The sequence below is a fragment of the Naegleria fowleri genome (assembly GCF_008403515.1).
Source record: "Naegleria fowleri strain ATCC 30894 chromosome Unknown tig27, whole genome shotgun sequence".
Classification (NCBI taxonomy): Eukaryota; Heterolobosea; class Eutetramitea; order Acrasida; family Naegleriidae; genus Naegleria; species Naegleria fowleri.
The window spans coordinates 654904-675362 of NW_025407959.1; the positions used below are offsets into that span (position 1 = coordinate 654904).

General features: G+C 35.4%; 13 protein-coding genes across 13 annotated transcripts; 8 read left to right on the forward strand and 5 right to left on the reverse strand.

Annotated features, from left to right (window-relative positions):
• Nucleotides 1-978: 978 nt before the first annotated feature.
• FDP41_001786 (uncharacterized protein) lies at nucleotides 979-1224 on the reverse strand (the record flags this gene model as incomplete). The annotated part of the gene is made up of 1 exon (XM_044704908.1): nucleotides 979-1224. The coding sequence occupies one exon, from the start codon at nucleotides 1222-1224 to the stop codon at nucleotides 979-981; it is 246 nt and encodes an 81-aa protein (XP_044564156.1).
• Nucleotides 1225-1755: 531 nt separating this feature from the next.
• Nucleotides 1756-2227, forward strand: FDP41_001787 (uncharacterized protein; the record flags this gene model as incomplete). The annotated part of the gene is made up of 2 exons (XM_044704909.1): nucleotides 1756-1792; nucleotides 2013-2227. The coding sequence occupies 2 exons, from the start codon at nucleotides 1756-1758 to the stop codon at nucleotides 2225-2227; spliced, it is 252 nt and encodes an 83-aa protein (XP_044564157.1).
• Nucleotides 2228-2671: 444 nt separating this feature from the next.
• Nucleotides 2672-3881, reverse strand: FDP41_001788 (uncharacterized protein; the record flags this gene model as incomplete). The annotated part of the gene is made up of 2 exons (XM_044704910.1): nucleotides 2672-3517; nucleotides 3801-3881. The coding sequence occupies 2 exons, from the start codon at nucleotides 3879-3881 to the stop codon at nucleotides 2672-2674; spliced, it is 927 nt and encodes a 308-aa protein (XP_044564158.1).
• Nucleotides 3882-4252: 371 nt separating this feature from the next.
• Nucleotides 4253-4555, reverse strand: FDP41_001789 (uncharacterized protein; the record flags this gene model as incomplete). Its single annotated transcript, XM_044704911.1, has 1 exon — nucleotides 4253-4555. The coding sequence occupies one exon, from the start codon at nucleotides 4553-4555 to the stop codon at nucleotides 4253-4255; it is 303 nt and encodes a 100-aa protein (XP_044564159.1).
• Nucleotides 4556-4790: 235 nt separating this feature from the next.
• Nucleotides 4791-6305, reverse strand: FDP41_001790 (uncharacterized protein; the record flags this gene model as incomplete). Its single annotated transcript, XM_044704913.1, has 1 exon — nucleotides 4791-6305. One exon carries the CDS (start codon nucleotides 6303-6305, stop codon nucleotides 4791-4793), a length of 1515 nt encoding a protein of 504 aa, XP_044564160.1.
• Nucleotides 6306-7067: 762 nt separating this feature from the next.
• FDP41_001791 (uncharacterized protein) lies at nucleotides 7068-7756 on the forward strand (the record flags this gene model as incomplete). The annotated part of the gene is made up of 4 exons (XM_044704914.1): nucleotides 7068-7111; nucleotides 7213-7316; nucleotides 7449-7494; nucleotides 7555-7756. The coding sequence occupies 4 exons, from the start codon at nucleotides 7068-7070 to the stop codon at nucleotides 7754-7756; spliced, it is 396 nt and encodes a 131-aa protein (XP_044564161.1).
• A 743-nt stretch (nucleotides 7757-8499) lies between these two features.
• Nucleotides 8500-9878, forward strand: FDP41_001792 (uncharacterized protein; the record flags this gene model as incomplete). Its single annotated transcript, XM_044704915.1, has 3 exons — nucleotides 8500-8789; nucleotides 8913-9310; nucleotides 9427-9878. The coding sequence occupies 3 exons, from the start codon at nucleotides 8500-8502 to the stop codon at nucleotides 9876-9878; spliced, it is 1140 nt and encodes a 379-aa protein (XP_044564162.1).
• Nucleotides 9879-9989: 111 nt separating this feature from the next.
• On the forward strand, nucleotides 9990-11989 carry FDP41_001793 (uncharacterized protein; the record flags this gene model as incomplete). The annotated part of the gene is made up of 2 exons (XM_044704916.1): nucleotides 9990-10734; nucleotides 10788-11989. The coding sequence occupies 2 exons, from the start codon at nucleotides 9990-9992 to the stop codon at nucleotides 11987-11989; spliced, it is 1947 nt and encodes a 648-aa protein (XP_044564163.1).
• Nucleotides 11990-12064: 75 nt separating this feature from the next.
• On the reverse strand, nucleotides 12065-13762 carry FDP41_001794 (uncharacterized protein; the record flags this gene model as incomplete). Its single annotated transcript, XM_044704917.1, has 1 exon — nucleotides 12065-13762. The coding sequence occupies one exon, from the start codon at nucleotides 13760-13762 to the stop codon at nucleotides 12065-12067; it is 1698 nt and encodes a 565-aa protein (XP_044564164.1).
• A 456-nt stretch (nucleotides 13763-14218) lies between these two features.
• Nucleotides 14219-15019, forward strand: FDP41_001795 (uncharacterized protein; the record flags this gene model as incomplete). Its single annotated transcript, XM_044704918.1, has 1 exon — nucleotides 14219-15019. The coding sequence occupies one exon, from the start codon at nucleotides 14219-14221 to the stop codon at nucleotides 15017-15019; it is 801 nt and encodes a 266-aa protein (XP_044564165.1).
• Nucleotides 15020-15315: 296 nt separating this feature from the next.
• On the forward strand, nucleotides 15316-15903 carry FDP41_001796 (uncharacterized protein; the record flags this gene model as incomplete). Its single annotated transcript, XM_044704919.1, has 1 exon — nucleotides 15316-15903. The coding sequence occupies one exon, from the start codon at nucleotides 15316-15318 to the stop codon at nucleotides 15901-15903; it is 588 nt and encodes a 195-aa protein (XP_044564166.1).
• A 51-nt stretch (nucleotides 15904-15954) lies between these two features.
• FDP41_001797 (uncharacterized protein) lies at nucleotides 15955-19348 on the forward strand (the record flags this gene model as incomplete). Its single annotated transcript, XM_044704920.1, has 2 exons — nucleotides 15955-16672; nucleotides 16734-19348. 2 exons carry the CDS (start codon nucleotides 15955-15957, stop codon nucleotides 19346-19348), a joined length of 3333 nt encoding a protein of 1110 aa, XP_044564167.1.
• Nucleotides 19349-19358: 10 nt separating this feature from the next.
• Nucleotides 19359-20210, forward strand: FDP41_001798 (uncharacterized protein; the record flags this gene model as incomplete). Its single annotated transcript, XM_044704921.1, has 1 exon — nucleotides 19359-20210. The coding sequence occupies one exon, from the start codon at nucleotides 19359-19361 to the stop codon at nucleotides 20208-20210; it is 852 nt and encodes a 283-aa protein (XP_044564168.1).
• Between the last annotated feature and the right edge of the window lie 249 nt (nucleotides 20211-20459).

Sequence of the window (20459 nt, forward strand, 5' to 3'; positions counted from 1 at the left end):
AAATAACTTCACACACAAACAATGTTCTACTACATAATATAAACTCACTTGTGGTGAGAGTGGATTTAAGAAAGATGGGAGGTTATTCATATTTGGTAGTAATGGTGGCGGTCAACCACTCATCATCGGCATAGTTGGGTTTCATTGATGTACTTGATCTTGCTCCTGGCCCGAAAAATCTAATTCTGAAGGATATTGAGTTAAACAGCATCATTTTCGAAGATTGTGCGAGCTTATCCAAGCATTAAGGTGAGGAGTATTTCTGTCCAATTCCACTTTATATGATATTCAAGGAAATAAATTCCAGAAATTCCCGATCTGTACGTTTGTGTTCCTCTAGGAGTTATTATCGGAGGGCAACCAATCGTCCTGTCTCATGAAACAAACATCCTCATTCGTTGTTGAAATCATGATTTATTTTGTAAAAGAGAGTGCATGGTTACTATTGTGATAGGAACTCAAACTTGCAGAACTATAAACAAAAAAATGTCGGACAGTGATATCGCTGGTTGCCTCCAATTCACATGCATGATGATTTTCCTCGTGTTGTGCCCTCCTCTCTTTGTGATCTTCATGTTTTGCTGTTTTCCATTGACGAATATGAAACGTTATAAAGAAGTGATGAACGATCCAAGCAAGAGTATGTGGTGCAATGTGGAGACGAATCCTGCTTTGCATATTGCATTGAGTTTCTTACTGACCTTGTTGTTTTGGATTCCGGGAGTGATTCATGGGTTTTATGTGATGTTTGTTGTGGGTGTTACTGTTCAGGGCAAGTAATTAAAAGAATCAAAAAGAGATTGTTTCAATAAAATCGGAGTGTCAGAGTCTTGTCGCTACAAACTGGCAATGACAATCGTGATGATGGAATATGAGATTTGACGTATTAAGCTTTTCCTTGAACATTTTCTTTCACAACATCAAGAATCAATTTATTGTTTCTGTTTCGAAACCAAAAGGCTTCCATTGATGGGTATCTTATTCCATTTTACTTCTAGTGAGAGGAGATGGATCCTTCTTTTCCTTCATTTCATCAAAAGAACCTCCTCCAAACAAATCCTCTTTCTTTCCTTCTTCACCACGATTGGATTTGTAAACATCTCCAATATTTGGTTCATTATAATTTTCATTGGTTGGTGCTTTTAACTGGTCATCCTTATTGGCAGTTAAGGATTTACTTCCTGGATTTGGTTTGAGTTGTTTCTTGAATTCTTTATCTTCCATGTTGTTAATGGGTAATGATGATATTTTTTGTGTGGTTATTAAGTATAATTGAAAGGATGAATTTGAACTTGATTAACAAGGAACTGCTCGACGTTGGGCCAAATTAAGAAACTTGTTTTTGGTGAATTTCTTGTTTTAAGGCACCTATAACAGAAATTAACCAAAATAAATTCTTGATCCTTAAAAACGATTCCATGATGTACCTTGCCCTCCTATTCTATATTCCTGATAAAGATTTTTCGTGGTCTTTCCTGAATACTCGAATGTCATGAAACACACACAATACTGGAAATAAATCGTTTTCAATAATAATAATAACAAAAAAATTCCAAAATATTATGCGGTAAGTTTTCTTGAAAATCTTAAAAGAGTTCTTGTTTCACGAAGGTGATCATCATCATGACTCGCAAGAAGATTTTTGATCATCTTTCGAATGCCTCATTCGGAATTACGGTGATGAAAGCAGGCAATTTTTTTTGGATATTTTTAAAAAAAAAATAGTTGCTTCTTGCTTTTTAACTTGCCAAAAAGATGGCCAACCAAAACGGAGCCAAAGCTGCACAGAAGAGTAAGTGTTTCGTTCATTCCGAAGTCGTAATTATGGTAAATGATGATCATTATCGTATTCGTGTTGTTTTGAAATACTCTTGTTGGGCGAAATGATTTGATGCTTCTTTTATCATGGTTTATTATTTTTAATAATAACCGAAATTCATATTCAATCATCATGTCTTGATCATTAAACGTAAAACAACAACGACGATCAATACTCGCAAATGACCCATTAGGAGAGAGAAACATGAAGAAGATGGCTACTCTTCAAAAGAAGCCTAGCTCTCAACTCAAGACCAATGAGAAGGCATTAACTTACCAATGCAATGTCTGTAAACAAACATTCTTGTGTACCACTAAACGTGAAGTTCTTCAAGAGCACGCCGAAAACAAACACAAGAAATCACTTGCTGAAGCTTTCCCAAATATTGATTCTCCATCTGAAGAATAATTGAGAAGTCTAGAGCCACCGATCCATCCGATGTCAACACACATCGTCACGTTGTCACCTCAATATTTCTACTTTGATTGAATTTACGAAACTCACAGAGAGAAAGTTCTTTGCTGTCATTATGTATTTCAATATTTTCATGTGAAATAATAACAATCAAAATTATTTGTAATGAATTATTCAAAACCTGTTTTGTGGGTATGTTGTTTGCCACTGTGTGCAATATTGGAATACCAAAGAAAAAAGAACATTAACCTTGCAAATCGCAGTTTTGTTGGGCTTCTTTCGTTATCCATTCATCACCCTCTCCCAATTGAATTATTCACAAAATTTTGTTTTATTGGTCACACATGAAGGAGCTGAGTATAGAACATTTCTTCTATTCACGTCTGAGTTTGGTGGGTTTTTGAAATTCAAAACTTGGAGTCGCAACACACAGTTTGTTTACAAACCAAGAATTTGTCTCTTCTTGGCTTGGAATTCCTCTTCAGTCAAAATTCCCTTATCTCTCAATGAAGCTAATTTCTCCAATTCTTCAAGATCCAAATTATCGTTGCTCTTTGAGGAAGATGTGGATGGTTTGATTTTAACAACTTCATTATGGATCGATCTCTCATGACCATGACTAATGGACTTTTCATTTTGTTGAGAAGTGAAACGCTTGTCACCAGTGTCACCGACTTTGACCACTTCACGAGAAATTGAACGTCCAGTGTCGTGCTTGATGGAAGCTTCACTCAAAAGCTTGGTAGCAGATTGGTCACCAACATCACGAGTCTTGACCACTTCACGAGAAATTGAACGACCAGTATCGTGCTTAATGGATGCCATATATTGTTGCCCAACTTCAGCATTGGCCATTCTCAATTGTTCTTCAGTGAATTCAATTTCACGTTTCTCAGCCAACTTCAAACCACATCTTGGCAATTTGTATCCTGGCAACTTTTGAACGACAGATCCGAAAATGTACAATGATTGAGTTACTTGTGGAAGATTCTTTCCTTCATACAAGTCAACAGTCATGAACGAGTCATGTTTTTGCAAACCCATGTCAGCAGCAGCCTTCAAAAAGTATCCAATATTCTCCATTTGCATGAATGGAAGTTTGGAAGTGTTAATTTTTGGAATGGCGCCTGGTTTGATCTTGTTAATGAGTTTACACAACAAGATGCCATCTTTCAAACTTTCTTGGAAATCTTTGGATGCGAATTTCTCACCAGTAACAGCTTCGATCCAGGAACGGACTTCTGCTTCCTTCTCTGGGTCGTGTCGGCTTGCTTGTTTCTTGGCCTGTTGTTGTTGTGTTTGTTGTGGAATTGGCAAGGCAATAATCGTATGTGTGAGTAGTGGTGGTGGTGTTTGTTGTGTGGGTTTGATTGTTCACACAGAATGAGAGAATATAGGAACAAGGAACACGCAGAGATCACAAATAGATTCATCCATTTTGATAAAAAAAGGAAATGGATAATTCGAAATGTAGCCGCAGTCATCATCATTGCAGATTGATTAGCAAAAACAAAAGATTGTTACGAATGATTATTTCGGATACACTTTTTAAAAGATGAACACATACCAATTCGAGATCCATTCCGTAGATTGGCAAACCATTCTTGTCATACATGACAGCTTCAGAGGAGTCTTTGTAAGTGGACATGTTGAGTGATAGAGAGTGTGTGAATGTATGTACTGAAAGAGAGAGATGTTTTTTTTGTTTTTGAAAATATTTTTGATGACAGCTTCAACTTGTCAATTTATGTACGAAGTGAAAATTAAATGACAGCTGAGAGGAGACGACTTGTTTTTGGAGAATGCCCCTTTTTTTTTGTGGCAAACTTACTTCAAGTTGTTTTTACTGCTCTTGTGATTGATCGCATCTTTATGTTTTTTAATAAGTGTCAAATTTCATAATACTTTTGAATGGTGACTTGTTGTGTGAAAATTTAATACATTTTCCCCTTGTTCGAGAAGGTCGAGTCACGTTTTTCAGAGAATTAAGGTTTTTAAAACCCCCTTCTCATGTTATTTCTAAATTCTTGTCGTTCGTTCTTCTTGTGGTTGTCTCATCCATTCAGAATTTTCAAAATTTCTCGGATCGGATTCTTTGAATCCAATCAACGCATCGACATCGGAATCCTTATTACAATTTCCACTCATACTTTCTTTTCCCATTTCAATACCTTCGGGAAGTGCTCGTCGTGGATCTGATTGGACGTTCTCAACGAGGGGACACGATGGAAGGTTGTCGTTGAGGCGTTTCGTATTATTGTTGATGAGAGAAGAAGAATTTGGAGGATTTTCTTGAATGGAATTACAAATGAAGGATGACATTTTGTGTGTGAAAATGAAGAATGTGATGAATGTTGAGAGAAAAAGAGATTTTAGAGTTTGTTTTGAATGAGAAGGTTGGATTGAATGTTCATTGTGTGGACTTGTAAATGATTCAATAATATGAGTGATACTGAGTTTGACTGTTTTTGGAAATTTGCTAAAAGTATTCGAATAGTGGCAAGTGACAACGAACATTGTGCCGAACAAGCCATTGACATGAATGATATCATGTCACTTAAACGATGGTTTCAATTTCTTCACTATTCACAACCACACCACTACTACTTGCATGTGAAATTTCACTCTTTGATGAAACTTCCACAGGAGTCGAATTAGTGTGACTGGGAGTTGTCGTGGTGCCCGAACTTGTCGTCGATGCCTCATTTTCCTTATTTAGCAAATGAACACGTGGTGAAGGGAAGGATCGATCTCCAGAACTTGAAATTGGAGAACTTGCCACTACAGCACTGTCAATATTCGCCTCTTCTTTCAACATTTCCACTCGACTGACAGAATTTCCATTCATTGCTGTCGTTCCTGTCGATGAAGGATTTGATAAATCCACATTGGCTTTGGTTTTCACAACTTTGGCCAATTTCAAATCTTGCATAATGAATTGAACTGGATGACTCAAAATTGGAAGTTTGTAAGGCCAAAAGATGAGAATGACACACAACCCAAATAAAACATCAGGAATTCCCTTCACCAATGGATAAATCACATAGCTCGGTAAGTCAATACTATAAATGGCAACTGCCACAATTCTCACAATGACACCAATTCCTAAAATGACGACAGCAATGGTCAATTTCACAATTGTTTGTTTTTGGGTAATGTAAACTTCTCGATTAGAGGCTTCTGGCTCAGCCAAAGTCGTCGTTCGAATCATGTTCACAATCACAATCACTGCCACAATGCTCAAAATAAGAATCAACACTACTCCCAATGAACCGAGAGGAGCTGCCAAGGCATACAGGATAGTTCTTCTTGTTTTTTCATAATCAATTTGAGGATTGGCTAAGGAGAGAATGGCCATCACGACCAACGAGGACAAACCCACAACGGCGAAAACGTTACACAATACCAACAAGACATAAATGCAACGAGTGACAATTTTCTTACGTTTGGCTTCTTGCATCCATGAGAGACAGATTTTCAACCAAATGGGCATGATTAAACTGTAATTAAATAAATACCAATAAATACTTCCATAATCGAAAACTCTTCGAATTTGTTTGAAGGTTTCGAAAAGTGTCGCATTCTTCTCCATCTCATAATAATGTTGCACAATGGTGACAATTTCATGAACGATTCGAAAAGCATAAAACAACAACATGGAGTGAAGTAAGACATAGAAAAATTCTTTCGATTGAGTTCTTCGAATAAAATCTTGGTGAGCGCTTTTCGAAAAACATTTCGAAGTGAGCTTCAATCCCCACCATCCACACAACTTCTTTCGAGTCAAAATTTGCCAAAACATGAGCCAACTCTCTCGTTTAATGTAAATGAGAAGCGTTGGAATGTAGAGAAGAAGAAAGACAATGAGTGTAAGAGCATCAACCACGAGATTGGCTGTCGATTCACCTGCAGAGACCCATTTGGGTTCAGTGGCGTTGGTCCTTTGTTGGAGAGCAAAGAGAGAGGTGGTTGATGAGGAGCTTCTACTGATGCTCCTGGTGGTGCTGGTGATGACAAGGGAAGAAAGAGCTAACGATGAAAAAGAGGATAGGCCAAATAGGAAAGTGGTCATCCTCGTGCTATTGGTTTGATGGCTGTCAGATGGTGTGTCAAGAATGAAAGTCTATGTTACAAAGAAAAACCGAGGAGTTACAATGTGAATAAAAATACAAATTAGTAAAAATCGATACCACGGTGGATGTTGATGCTGTCGTTTGAAAAACTGAAGCCCTGTGAATTGTGTGGGATCGCGCAATCTTTACAGTCAACATATACCACAAATTCAATCCTTCAATACCTACCTATAACTCAACAAACCAATCTTTGACTCTCGTTTAAACAATTCGTGTGTTGTTGAAAAGCACTCTCGATGGTGACTATAAAGTTGGTGGTTTGTTGTTTTTGTTTAAAAAACACTTTCGTACCTCGTCGTCGGTCTAATAATGTTCGTTCTCCTCGTTGTTGTCAAGGACATTCATTCCCAATAAAGAAACTCAATCGAGCGGAGATAGGAAATGCATCTACATGATTCGTTGCTTGTTAAACTTCTCAAAAATTCCAAATTGGAGAATCGTCTCGAAAGGAGGAGGTTTTCTACGAATGGCACATGATTCACTGCATCACTTGTTCGATGTGAATCATGAACTGCGAATGAATGAACATGCGACAGAGAGTTGTCAATAAGTAAAAAAGAAAAGAATAAAGTGCTTGTCCTCACATCCAAGAGGTCAAAAAACTGGGAGGTTATTCTTTTTATGCTGACTCAGAGATTAAATATGATTCTTCACAAAGCTTTCTTCCCTCACTTTCCATATATTGTTTTTGAGTTTTAAAAATGCCAGTTGTCAATGTGGATGAAAATTCGATTATTGGTTATCAGTATGTTTATAGATCAGAATTTCTAAGATCAAGATGTTGAGTTATCACCAAATGATACATCTTACTGATCATTAATTAATTTATTATTATTGAAACAAAAGCTTTCATATTTATTATTATCCCAATGATCCTTTGGATGAAATAGCCATTGATAATTTATTTAGACATGCAAAAGATCAATGGGGATCTGAGTTGCGTATTGTTAGTATGTGTTCCGAGTTGTCAAATTAATTTAAATATATATTAACCATCATTCGAAAATTATTTAAATATTTAATTCATTCAAATGATTATTTTATTATTAATTTGCATCAAATGGAGACATTTTAATAATCAGTGTGGAAGCAAATTATCGGACCTCACACACTTCCCTTTTTTGAAATGTATGTACACCATCTATCGATTCGCTAATTGACACGAATGTCACACAATCCAAAATTTAGAGACATTGTTGGGAAGGATCTCATTCAAAAACATTTCACACAAGTGTTAAATTGGGTCATGATTCATTGTGGAGGTTATGGAAATGGTTCTGGAGAAAAAGGAAGACCTGTTCTATTGCATCCAGTTTTGAGAATGATTCCAATCAAGTGCAAGCTCATTCCATTTACAGTATGTGGTTGGGAGGAAGAACTACTCCTGTGAATTTATCAGTGTTGAAAAAGTTTGATGATGTGGAATAGAATATTGAATAATAGAAATTTGTACTATTGCAATGTCGTCTTTTTCATGTTGAAGTGTTGTCTTGGTTTTTTTTGTCGTTATCCATATTAGGCGAGTGAAATTGTTATAAATTGAACATTAAGACTGTGTGTTAATTGCAATTAACGCATGATGGTTCTCAATAAGATTTATTATTCATATTGATCTTTGGAAATTTCATCGAGAGGTGTCGACAAGAGAGTCATCGCCTCAAGTGGACGACATTTTCGCATAACGAAAATTTGAAACTCTAAAAAATTGAAATTCTCTTCTCGCAAGGAAGAATCGCACATAAACTCAAACCACACCGTCCGCTCTCACTCGCTTTCTCGGAGATTGACCACACCGATTCTATTGTCCCCTCTTTGTGACCCTATTCAATCTTTTCTTCTCCTTCTTACGGAGTGGTATTCTCACCTGTGGTACACGGGCGGAACCCCTCCGAGAGATTTTGTGTTCCAGGATCTGATTTTCAAACCTTTCAGTTATAGAGTCATCATCAAAAACCATCACTATAATTATTATTATTACGAGCTCTTTGAGAGATTATTGTTTATCTTGTTGTGGATAAGACAGTTTTTGATTTTAATTGAATCATCATCATCATCACCTCATCATCATTCCCTTCTAGCTAATTGTCCTTTGTTTCAGCCCAAACACTCAGAACAATAACAACAACATTAACCATGAAAAATCATTCATCCTCCTCCTCATCATCCGTTATTCATCAATCATCTCAAAACATTCCACGAAAGAGATTAGTATCCCAACAATTATCAACCACCAAAGAAGATGTTGCTGCCGTATCTTCTTCAACCTCTTCTCATGAACAATCTCAGAACCACCAACATCATCATCATGATGATTTAATGAAAGCCTTCGGAAAGGCTTCCAAACATTTGATTTTTGATCCTAAATTATATCCAACAGAGAAGATTCATTGCTCTCATCCTGAAAAGCATAAAGTTCCTGTCTAGTAAGTAGAATTGTTTTGGTAAATTAAGATTGAAAACGTTGCAACTTTTTCAATGATGTCAACTTGATTTCACAAACATTTCATGAAATGTAACATTTTCAACGCATTTTCATCAATGAATAGCATGTATGAAAATTTTGTGTGGGGAGGATATCGAATGAATTTGAACTTTGTGGAATCATTCATGTCACTCTTTTCAATTCACAATGAAACATTGAATATATGGACTGCATTACTGAGTGCATTAGTATTTCTGTATTTGACCATTGATGTCATATTCTTGTGGGATCCATCTTCACCGCAAGGTCAAACACATGATAGTGGATATTCCTCATATTTTGGAGGATTTTTGACAGAGAATTTTATCGAGAAGACCATGTTTGTGGTGTATGCAGTTACTGCAATTATTGCATTTAGCGCATCGCTATTGTATCATTGGTTTAATAGTATTTCAGAGAAGGTGTATATTATGTTACTTCGAATTGATATCAGTTCCATTGGTTTACTCATTGGTGGAAGTTGTAAGTAGATTTTTCATGTCACGTTCTTGTGAAATAATGACATTTTTTTTTGAAAATAACTTAATGTGGAATACAACTCACATTGTGCCATAATTGATATTATTGAAACATCAAAGATTATCCTCCCTTATATTATGCATTCTATTGTCACCAAAATTTTGGACTCTTCTACCTTATTAGCATTAGCGCATTATGTTTGAGTTGTGTTGCCATGTTTATCATTCCTCGCTTTTCACGAGAAGATTACCGACAATTCAGAGTTGCAGTTTTTGGATTCACTGCCATGTATGGCTTATGTCCCTTCTTCCATATAATTTATTTATTTGGATTGGAAAATGATGAGCTTAATTCTCGATTAATGGGTGTTGTGTACATGTATATATTTTATGCACTTGGTGTTTTGTTCTATAGTACCAAGTTGCCTGAAAGAATTTGGCCTGGAAAGTTTGATATTGTGTGCCACAGCCATCAATTTTGGCATGTGTTTGTTTTCTTGGCAACCTCGTATCACTTTTATAATTGTACACTCATGAGAGATGCACAGAGATGTTTCGGAACCTCCGCTTAATAATAAAATTCTTAATGAATACTTTTCCTATTGAAAATATATTTGTTGTTGTTGTCATTGTAATGTCCAATATTGCAGACAAATATTGCAAACAAAATTGTCGAAGAAAAAATGTCTCATTTCGAAAAGCTTTTCGAACTTCTTCTCGAGAAGCAACAAGAGGCTTCCGACCAACTCCATCAAGAAATCTTTCAAGAACGATCCATCCTATGGAATGAACAGATCCTTCCGAAAATTGAACAATTATTCCATCGGAATCGGGAAAATCATTTAAAACAATTTCTTCAAGAGCGTTCGGATGCATCATCCAGGACGGACATCACAGTTTCCGCTTCCTCGGACTTGTTGATTCGAAACAAGAAGAATGATGAGTACACAATTTTCAGAGAATTATTTTCACGAGAGGAGGAAAAGGAATATCGAAAGAAGGAAACCAAATACATCCTTTCAAAACAATTTGATCAAGTGTTTGAATTGCTTAAAAAGGAAAATCAAGCATTGTGGGCATTTACGAGTTTTATTCCAAGAGGAGACGCTACAAAATTATTTCTAAAAATTCCCACGAAACTTGACACTGAAAATCAAATTCAACAATTATTGGAAAATGTCGAAAATGATATGAAAAATGAATATGCGAGGAATGGACAATTGAGAGATTATGAAAATGCAAAATATTTAATATCTAATTTTAAAGAAAGAAATGAGAAAGAAAGGACAAATATTTCCTCTCTTCAACATGAAATACAAGAATCGGCTGAAGTGATGGAGGAGGACAAGGATGATTCAATATTTTCCAAGGATATAAGGATGAGAACGGTGTTGGAAAGATTTTTTCATCACAAATTAAGAATGAAAGGTAAGCGTGTAAAATAGTTGAATGAGACTCATTGAAGAATTGTTCTTGAAAAGTTGTAAATCGAGCCAAGTATATACTCTACAACAGAATCAAAATGAAATATCATTATTCATGGGAAAGACTAGTGAGACCTCAGAGAGAAAGAAAGACATTGACAGACTGGTTGCAGAGAGAGACATTTATTGAAAAATTTGAAAATGAAATTAGAAACATTTCGAGCATGAAAAAACTGTTCTCTCAAGAATTTGACATTTCATATTTTTCTTCTGACACCCTTCATTTAAATTCTAACTTTACAAAACAACTGAATGAAATAATAGAGTATGGACATGAAAAGTCAACAAACACTCTAGGATATTCCATTTACACACTTGTGATGATTTTGGAAAGTGTGAAAAATCACGACGACGATCATGTAGCAAATTCACTCACCTACATGTTCAGAATTGTTATGAAATTTCTACTCATTTATAGGCACTGTAATTTTCAACTTATCTCAATACTACCGCTTCGAATGAAACAATTAATCTATACGAAATTACTCGAATCTGGAATGAAAAACGATAAGGTTCATTCCAAATTTCTACAACACTTAATTTCTTTGACATACACATTTTCACATGAGGAAGATGATCATCTCTCTCGATCTAAACGGCTCTATTTTGTGAAATATTTATGTAAACTATTCTTGAATAAGCATACAGCAGTGTGGATGTTGGATAGACGAAAAATTGAACAAGCACTCTTGCATTATTGTTTTTGCGAAGATTTGAAAAGCACTGAAATTTATTTTACGAATGCTACTGAAGATTTCTTGGTCATGCGAAACTTGTACGATTTTTGCATGCATATTGATGAAACAGCGCTTCATCATGTTCGAGTTTTGAGAGAATTAGTCTGCGAAGAGAAATCGAAACAGACGAGTGACCAATCTTCCATTTGGAATCTTATTCAACAGAGTTTGTATGAGGTGTTTCGAGTGTTTGAACAAGCATGTTCTGTTCAAATTTCACAACATGAAGCACAATTTGAGTATTGCATAAAGTATGCTTGTCAGAGAATTATTGAACTTGTCATGGGGAGAGATGTTCGATGTTTCAGATTCATTGATGAGTGGTTTGCCTTACTTCTCTCATGTTATGAAGCCATTCAAAGAGAAAATGATTCCTTTACATCTATTAACAACAATGATCGAGGATTGTCAAAATGGCTGGGAATGATCGAACATACTTTTCAAGTAATTGCACAAACATGATCATCGACAAGTGAATTTTCGAGTTCACATTTCATAGACCCAAACTTGCCAAAATTCAAAGCATTGGCGAACTTCTCACTTGGTGGAATCATTCTTGACGAACCATTCTCTATTTTTCCTGTCAAGAATGTAAACAAACACTTCAGAACCTCCTTGATTAATTGACACACGCTTATTCAATGCAATGAACACCTTGTTCTCAGACATCAATTTTTGCATCAAGTGTTTCTCAGTGGTCAACAAAATTGCTCTTCCATTTGGACGTAACACTCTGCATATTTGTCTAAACATTGGAGGATAAATTTCCTTATTCAATGAATGAGATCCAATTTGTTTTCCAAATGGAAGGTTGGAACAAATGACATCCACAGAGGCTGTCTGGAGCGGCAATTGAGTGAAATCCCACAGTAGTGGACTCATCAGATGAAGTCTCTCGTTGCCACGCCCAACATATAAATTCATATTGTAAATGGTTGTTTCGAGAACTTCCTTCGAATAATCACCACAAATCACATGAACACGATGATGGTTGTAGAGGTGAGCAGCCATGAGTGAGAGGATTCCAGTTCCACAACAAATGTCACAAAAAACATCGCCCTCACGAACATTGGCCAATTGAATTAAGCTGTAAGCAATATTGGGTTTAAGGGAAGTGGAATTTCTCAAAAGATCGCTCCTAAAATTTCTTGAGAATGTTTCATAACAAACGTTCTCTTCACACAGTGTAAAACACACAAACAAAGTGTCAAAAAAGAGATAACTATAAATATCGAGATCATAGTTTGACAAATCTGCTTTCCATGATTGTCCAATTTTTGCATTTTCACTTCCTATCGACTTGTGAGAAATTAATAATCCAATATAAGATGAGAGTTCTTTGGAAGTGAATTGATGAGAGCCAGCTCTTTTCGCTGTAATTCGGAATTTTAAATGTTCAATAGTCTGAAGCTGTTGTTCTTCCTTGTTGGCAAATAAAAGATTTCTCATGTGCATCCATTTGAGTAGAGATTCTCTCCAACATGAGCTCTTTGAAAGAAATTGTTGATGAATTTCCATGATATATCTGAATTGAGGATCATCTCTCAATCTCCTTTCGTACTCTCTTTCTTTTTTTTCATCTTCTGCAATTTGTTCTGTCACTAGATCAGTGTGACTATTGATAGCATTCGAGGCAACTTGATTTGACTTTCCTTGAGATGGAAATGAAATGTTTTCCAAAGTATAAGCCATGATATGAACTTTCACAATAGAAATACACTGAAGCAATGCATCAATACATGTCTTAAAGATTGATTCAATATTGTTGTTAAATTCGAATTGAACAATAGTTTTTCCTTGCAACATGGATTTCATATCCTTCCTTTCGAAAATTCTTACAATTTCTCGGTTACCTTCACTCATCGTTGAACTTGACAATTTTGAATCCTCTCGTTGTGAATTTTCATCATCACAATACCCGCAATAAATATGATGAATAAACCATGAAAAGGAACTATTTTCATCATCCTTCCATTGTCCATTCAATCTCTGAAATTTATCTCGAATTTCATGAGCTGCAATTTCTTCAAGTCCTGGCACACACGTACACATGAGAGAAAGCCTCTCGGAATGGGTACATTCAAAAAAGTGTACATTCTTTCTGGAATTTAATGACCTCCATGGCATTTCCAGTGATGATGATTTGTTTTGGGAATCCGATGATGATGATAGGAATGATTCCGAATCTTTTTGTTGCTCTTCCGAATACAATGATGAGCCTTCTTTTGTTTGCATTTTTTTTTGTAAGAAGAGTTATTGTAAAGAGAGACAAGAACGCATTTGTGGAAAGTGTTGATTGCGATAAGGTTGTACTTTGTTGGGTCAGCTCTGTTTGGTCGCGTTTGAATCTCAGAATTATTTGGTTTTAAAAAAACCTGTTGAATGTCATGTATATTTGGTTCTCCTTTTTTGTCTGAATTTGGAATTACAATTTCTCCTTGTAAGTTGGATATCGAAAACCATTCGCATGTCTCTCTTTAAAACCACCAACCACGGAGCCCGTACTGCTCTTTTTAAATACGCACGATTACATTTCGATAAAATTCTAAGGAAAAAGAGTGTCTTTTCAAGTTCATGCCTTACTGCAAAAAGTATTTTCAAACCAATCAAGAAACATTTAACATTTTCTCAGAGAAGTTGTGGAACACAATCATCTTGGACAGAAATTAAAAACAACAAAATAAACACACAATGTCTCATTCTTCCAGTTTAAACTCAATGGAATTCTCTTCAGAGAGAAACAGTTCGAGCTGCCAAATGTCATCCAATTCAAGCACAAACAGTTCAACGAATACATCTCCAAAGAATTCCTTCATCACTCATGGACGTCCTAGAAAGCTTCGTCACGGAATCAACACTGAAGATTTCAAACGAAACTATTTCGAGCTTTGTCTCTCCTCGAGCGACAGTGCTATTGCCAGTTGTCAACAAGAAGTCAAAGTGTTGTCATTCCATCATCACGATGTCAACAAGCAGCCAAATACGCATCAAACAAATGAATCGTTGAAAACCTACCGACCCATGAAGACTCGTTTGAGAAATGAAAATATCACCATCATTTCATTTCCGTCATCTATGAAGAGTGATGATGGGAGTAGAAATGTCAGTAGTCAAAGACATCAAGATAAGAAGAACAAGGTCTCAAAAACAAAAAAGATGAAGGAGAGACTGTTGAGTGGCTCTCACAATAGTATTGCCTCTTGTGCGACTAGTTTTTCAAATCAAACGTGTGCTGTGAATATTGGTTCCGAAATGCATGCTTCATCAACGAACGCCACTTGTCAAAAAGAGACTTCTCCTCACAACGATGCTTTTCCAAATTCTCTACTTTGTCCCTTAACGAACGAGTTAATTGCCTTGTATTACATTCTTTTCCATTCCCTGCCTCCTAATAACAACAACAATTCAATCCATTCTTCATCTCACATTCAACCTCCAACATTCGAACAAACTTCTCAAACCATGAACGAAAGTGGTTTTCATTTCAAATAAAGTTTGTTTGATCAAAAGTTACAGCATTTCATTACAAACAGATCAAGCCCAAATGTTCTCCTGTCAAATGTTTTTGCCGTCAAATAAAAAAATTCACAACCCAATCAATCCTCTCTTAAAGAACCAAACTCTATCTACCGTGTCTATTCCCATTATATGAACCATTGTTTCTCCAATTCTGAAATTGTTTATGACGACATTGTGTTTTCCGTAAAGCATTCTTGACCGTTGTAAAATGCCAGTCATCCTGTCAAATGTCTGTCAGCTCTTCAACGTGATTGTCAAACCAAAAAAATATGAGAAATCTCAACTCTTCTCTCGACACTGGCGAGAACCCATCCCCATCCACAAACAACTCTCTCACCGTCATCACTCCAACCGAAAAAATTACTTCCAAATCCTTCAATTATGTCAATCTCGATTTGATCGATAAAGAATTAGCATGTCCCATTTGCTTCTTTCCCTTCTATGATCCCGTGGTTCATTCTTCATGTGGAAATACATTCTGTCGTGAATGTGTCAATTCACTCTCGCAATGTCCAATCTGTCACGAAGGTGATTTTTCCTCTGAAAAAGTGACTGTTGTGAAAATTATTCGAAATCAATTGGACAAGTTGGCAGTATTTTGTCCCATGTGTAAGAATGTTGTGAATCGAGGTGAATTGAAGAATCATCAAGAGAAATATTGTCCTCTTCGCGATGCGTATCAACAAGTGGAACAAATGAAACGTGATTTGGAGAAGGAATTTGAAGAAAAGAAAATGAAATTAGAACAAGAGTTTCAAGAAAAGAATCAGAAATTGGATCGAGAACATTCTCTCTATTTGGAACAAGCAGAAAATGAATTGAAACAAAAAGAAAAGGAATTGATGAAACAATTTTAAGAACGAGAAAAACAATTAGAATTGGAAAGAAAGGAATTCCAGAAAGAAAAGATGTCTCGTTACAAATTGGAATACTCCAACAAACCCCTTCATTTGAATGTTGGAGGAACAGTGTTAACTGTCTCTTTAGGCCACTTTCTCCATAATGAAAGAGAACCTGATAATCTATTCGAGAAAATGTTCACAGGAGAACATCCATTGTATGAAACACCAAGTATTGAATTCACAGATAAGGTCTTTTTTGTGGATTGTGAATTGGATGTTTTCAAAGAAATCTATAATTGGTTAAAATATGGAACTCTTGGCGAAAGTAAAACCAATGAAACTCTTCGAATCAATCTCAAGAATCAAGCAAAGACATTTCATCTCTCTCGTTTGGTGAATGAATTAGAAAAGTGTGAAGAAGAATATGGTTTCTCATATTTAAGCACACCAACAACAAACATGAAACGAAAAATTGCAAAAACTGACTTTATGAATTTGCTCAATCTTTCAAGATCTCAAAAAACCACATTTAAATTATCTGGAATGGATTTGAGAAATGTATTTCCATTGGAACATTTGGATTTGAGTCAATGTGAAATTATTTCCTCTAACTTGAGCAAAATGAATTTGAAAGATGTTAAATTCAGCCATAGTATTTTGAATGGATGTGATTTTTCAGGATGTCATTTGACGAATGTGGATTTTTCAAATTGTGACTTGAAAGATTCTAATTTCTGTGGTGCTAATTTGAATTCGACTAATTTCACAAATTCGAATCTGGAAGGTTGTTTGTTTGACAAGTATTCCATTGGACGGAGCTGATTTGACGAATGCGTCACTGAAAGGAGTGAAGTTAGTAGATTTTTCATTTACTGACATCAATTTTTCAAATTGTGACTTGAGAGAAAGTGAATTAACTGGTTGCACTTTTAATAGATGTGCCTTTCAATTAACCAAGCTCAATAATGCTTCAGTATTGCAATGTGGTTTCGAAAATATGACTTTTAAGACCATCAGAGCAAATCAAAATCTCAAAATTAAGCAATGTAAATTTGAAAATTGTAATTTAAAAGGCAGATCAAATATCACTCAATCATTGTTCGACAAAACACGACTCATTAATTGTAATGTGAATGGATGTGACATGAGCAATCTTGATTTGAGAGGATCTTTTTTTGAAAATGTGACAGATATGAATTTCTCAAACACGAATCTTGAAGGATGTTCATTCAAACAAATCATTCTTCAAAAACTGAAATTTAATTCCAAAACAACTCTTTCAGGATGTAAAATGGAACAAGTTGATTTGAGTGGTTGTAATTTAAGTGAATACAATCTAAGCAAATGCTCCTTTGTGGGATGTGAGTTTTCAACAACCATCCTTCAAAACACCAACTTTTGTGGTTCCTCTTTCAACAATTGCTCATTCAAACAAGTGGATTTGAGAACAATTATTTTGGACAATAATACTCGTGCCACACAATGCAACATGCAACAAGTGGATCTCTCTGGACAAAAAGATGTGAAGAATTTTGTGATGGGTGGAAATTCATTCACAAACTCTAATTTGAGTCATTGTGATCTCAGTAACACTGTTTTGAAAGGATGTTCATTTACTCAATGTCAATTGAAAGGCACAAACTTAAGCTGTTGTGATTTGAATGCGTGTTCATTCAAAGAGATAGAAATACGAGAGACATTCATTGACAAGACATCCTTCTCTGGTTGTAAAATGATTCAAATGAATTTTAGTGGAATGAATTTGAAAGAAGATTTGGCAACATTCAGTAATGCTGTTTTGAATAGTTGTAATTTCTCGTTTTGTGGTTTATCGAACAGCAATCTCTCTAAATGTGATTTGAGAAATTCAAACTTTTGTGGTGCTAATTTAAACTCAACTAATTTCACAAACTCCAACCTTCAAAGTTGTTTGTTTGATAAGGAAACAACTTTCATTTCGACCAAATTGGATGGTATTGATTTCACAAATGCCTCTCTGAAAGGAGTGAGACTGAAAGGCTATTCTTTTGGTAAAACAAGCTTTTCAAATTGTGACTTGACACATTCGGACATTAATAAGTGCATTTTCTATGGTTGTAACTTTACAAAGACCAAACTTGACAAGACTTCATTCAAAGAATGTTCTTTCACAACATGTTCCTTCATTGATGTGGATTTGAGAACAAATATTTTGGACAATAATACTCGTGCCACACAATGCAACATGCAACAAGTGGATCTCTCTGGAAGAAAAGATGTGAAGAATTTTGTGATGGGTGGAAATTCATTCACAAACTCTAATTTGAGTCATTGTGATCTCAGTAACACTGTTTTGAAAGGATACACTTTTGTGAAATGTCTTTTAGCAGAAACAAACTTTTGCAACTCTGATCTTTCTGATTCAGTGTTCCAAGAAGTGAATTTGAAAACTATTATCTTCAATGAAAATACCAAAATGAAAGCTTGTAAATTGATTCAATCGGCTCTACCTTCCTCAACATCATTAGATCTTTCAAACTCAACTTTGAACAAATGTGATTTACGTGAAAGTGAATTCAAACAAGTGAATTTCTCTTCATGTAGTTTTAATGATTGCCAACTAGACAGCACAACAATTTTCAATTCATGCGTTTTGACAGAAGTGAATTTTGATAACAAGAATTTGAAAGGAGTGAGTTTTGAGAACAGTAACATGTCCAAAATGTCATTTCACAAGACTTGTCTACAAGGATGTAATTTGAGTGGTTGTGATTTGAGTGACAGCAACGTAAAAGAATGCGATATGAAAGAATGTATTTTGAAGGGCTCCAATTTACAGAATTCCATTTTCGAACATTGTAATCTCACTGGGTGTGACATTCAGAACGCTAACACTCAAGGAATGAAAATTTCAAATTGTCAATCGGAGAATGTATTCAGTTCTAGCAATATATTGAATTCAGCACAAGCAATTTTCTCAATTTCATCAACTCTCAAATTGAAGAAACCTGTTTCTCAATGTTCACTTTTATATCGTGGAAGCAGAGATGGATTCACTGCACAAACATTTCATTCTCGATGTGATTCAAAATCACCAACTCTCACAATTATCAAATCACAACACAATCAAATCTTTGGAGGTTTCACAACACAAACATGGAATCATACTGACGATTGCAAACCTGATTCAGAAGCATTTATTTTCAAATATCATGATTCAACATGCACTTTTGAAATTTTACCTGTGACTAGACCTGAGAAGGCTATTTATTGCCATTCCTCTTACCTTGCAGTGTTTGGGGGTATTAGTATTACAGACAAGTGTAATGAAAATATGAATTGTTGCAATTTAGGAAGAAGTTACAGCCTTCCTGAATCCTTGAAACAACAAAACTTGAAATATAGAGATGCTCAAGTTCAATCTTATTTAGCAGGATCCTACAAATTCAAAGTTTCAGAAATTGAAGTTTACCAAGTTTAGAAAATACATCATGTGTCATGACGCAGATTTTGCATCCCTGCGTTTTCCTGCTGCCAATAATGTTCGAAATCAATTGGATAAATTGAAAGTATTTTATCCAATGTGTAAGAATGCTGTGAAACGAGGTGAATTGAAGGATCATCAAGAGAAATATTGTTCTCTTCATGAAGCATATCAACAAGTGGGAAAAAAACAGAAATATCGTTTGAAAAAACAATTTGAAGAAAAGAATAATAATACAAAGTTGGAACAGGTGGAAACCATTCATTTGAATGTGGGTGAGAAACAAGTCGATCAACAAATTGATACAGTATTCCATTCAAGCACAATTTTGAATTCGAAAGTAGCTTCATTGATATTCACAAGTCTGAAATTGAATGTTTCTCAATGTTCACTTTTATATCGTGGAAGCAGAGATGGATTCACTGCACAAACATTTCATTCTCGATGTGATTCAAAATCACCAACTCTCACAATTATCAAATCACAACACAATCAAATCTTTGGAGGTTTCACAACACAAACATGGAATCATACTGACGATTGCAAACCTGATTCAGAAGCATTTATTTTCAAATATCATGATTCAACATGCACTTTTGAAATTTTACCTGTGACTAGACCTGAGAAGGCTATTTATTGCCATTCCTCTTACCTTGCAGTGTTTGGGGGTGGTGGTGATATTTATATTGCAGACAAGTGTAATGTAAATACAAATAGTTATTGCAATTTAGGAAGAAGTTACAGCCTTCCTGAATCCTTGAAAAAACAAAACTTGAAATATAGAGATGCTCAAGTTCAATCTTATTTAGCAGGATCCGACACTTTCAAAGTTTCAGAAATTGAAGTTTACCAAGTTTAGAAAATAAATAATACACGAAATAAAACAATCCTTCCAACCTTGCAGCACTTCACTGCAACAACAAACTTGTTGGAATTTGAAAGATCCTGCTTTTCCAACTAAATCACACTATGTCCATAATAAATAACTTCAATGAACGGTTTCCTTCTTGTTGTGGTTACAGCTTGTTGAATGAAGGATAGATCCCAACAGATATCATCCTCGACAAAGAACTCCAACAATCTCCTTCTTCTTCATCATGAATCTTTC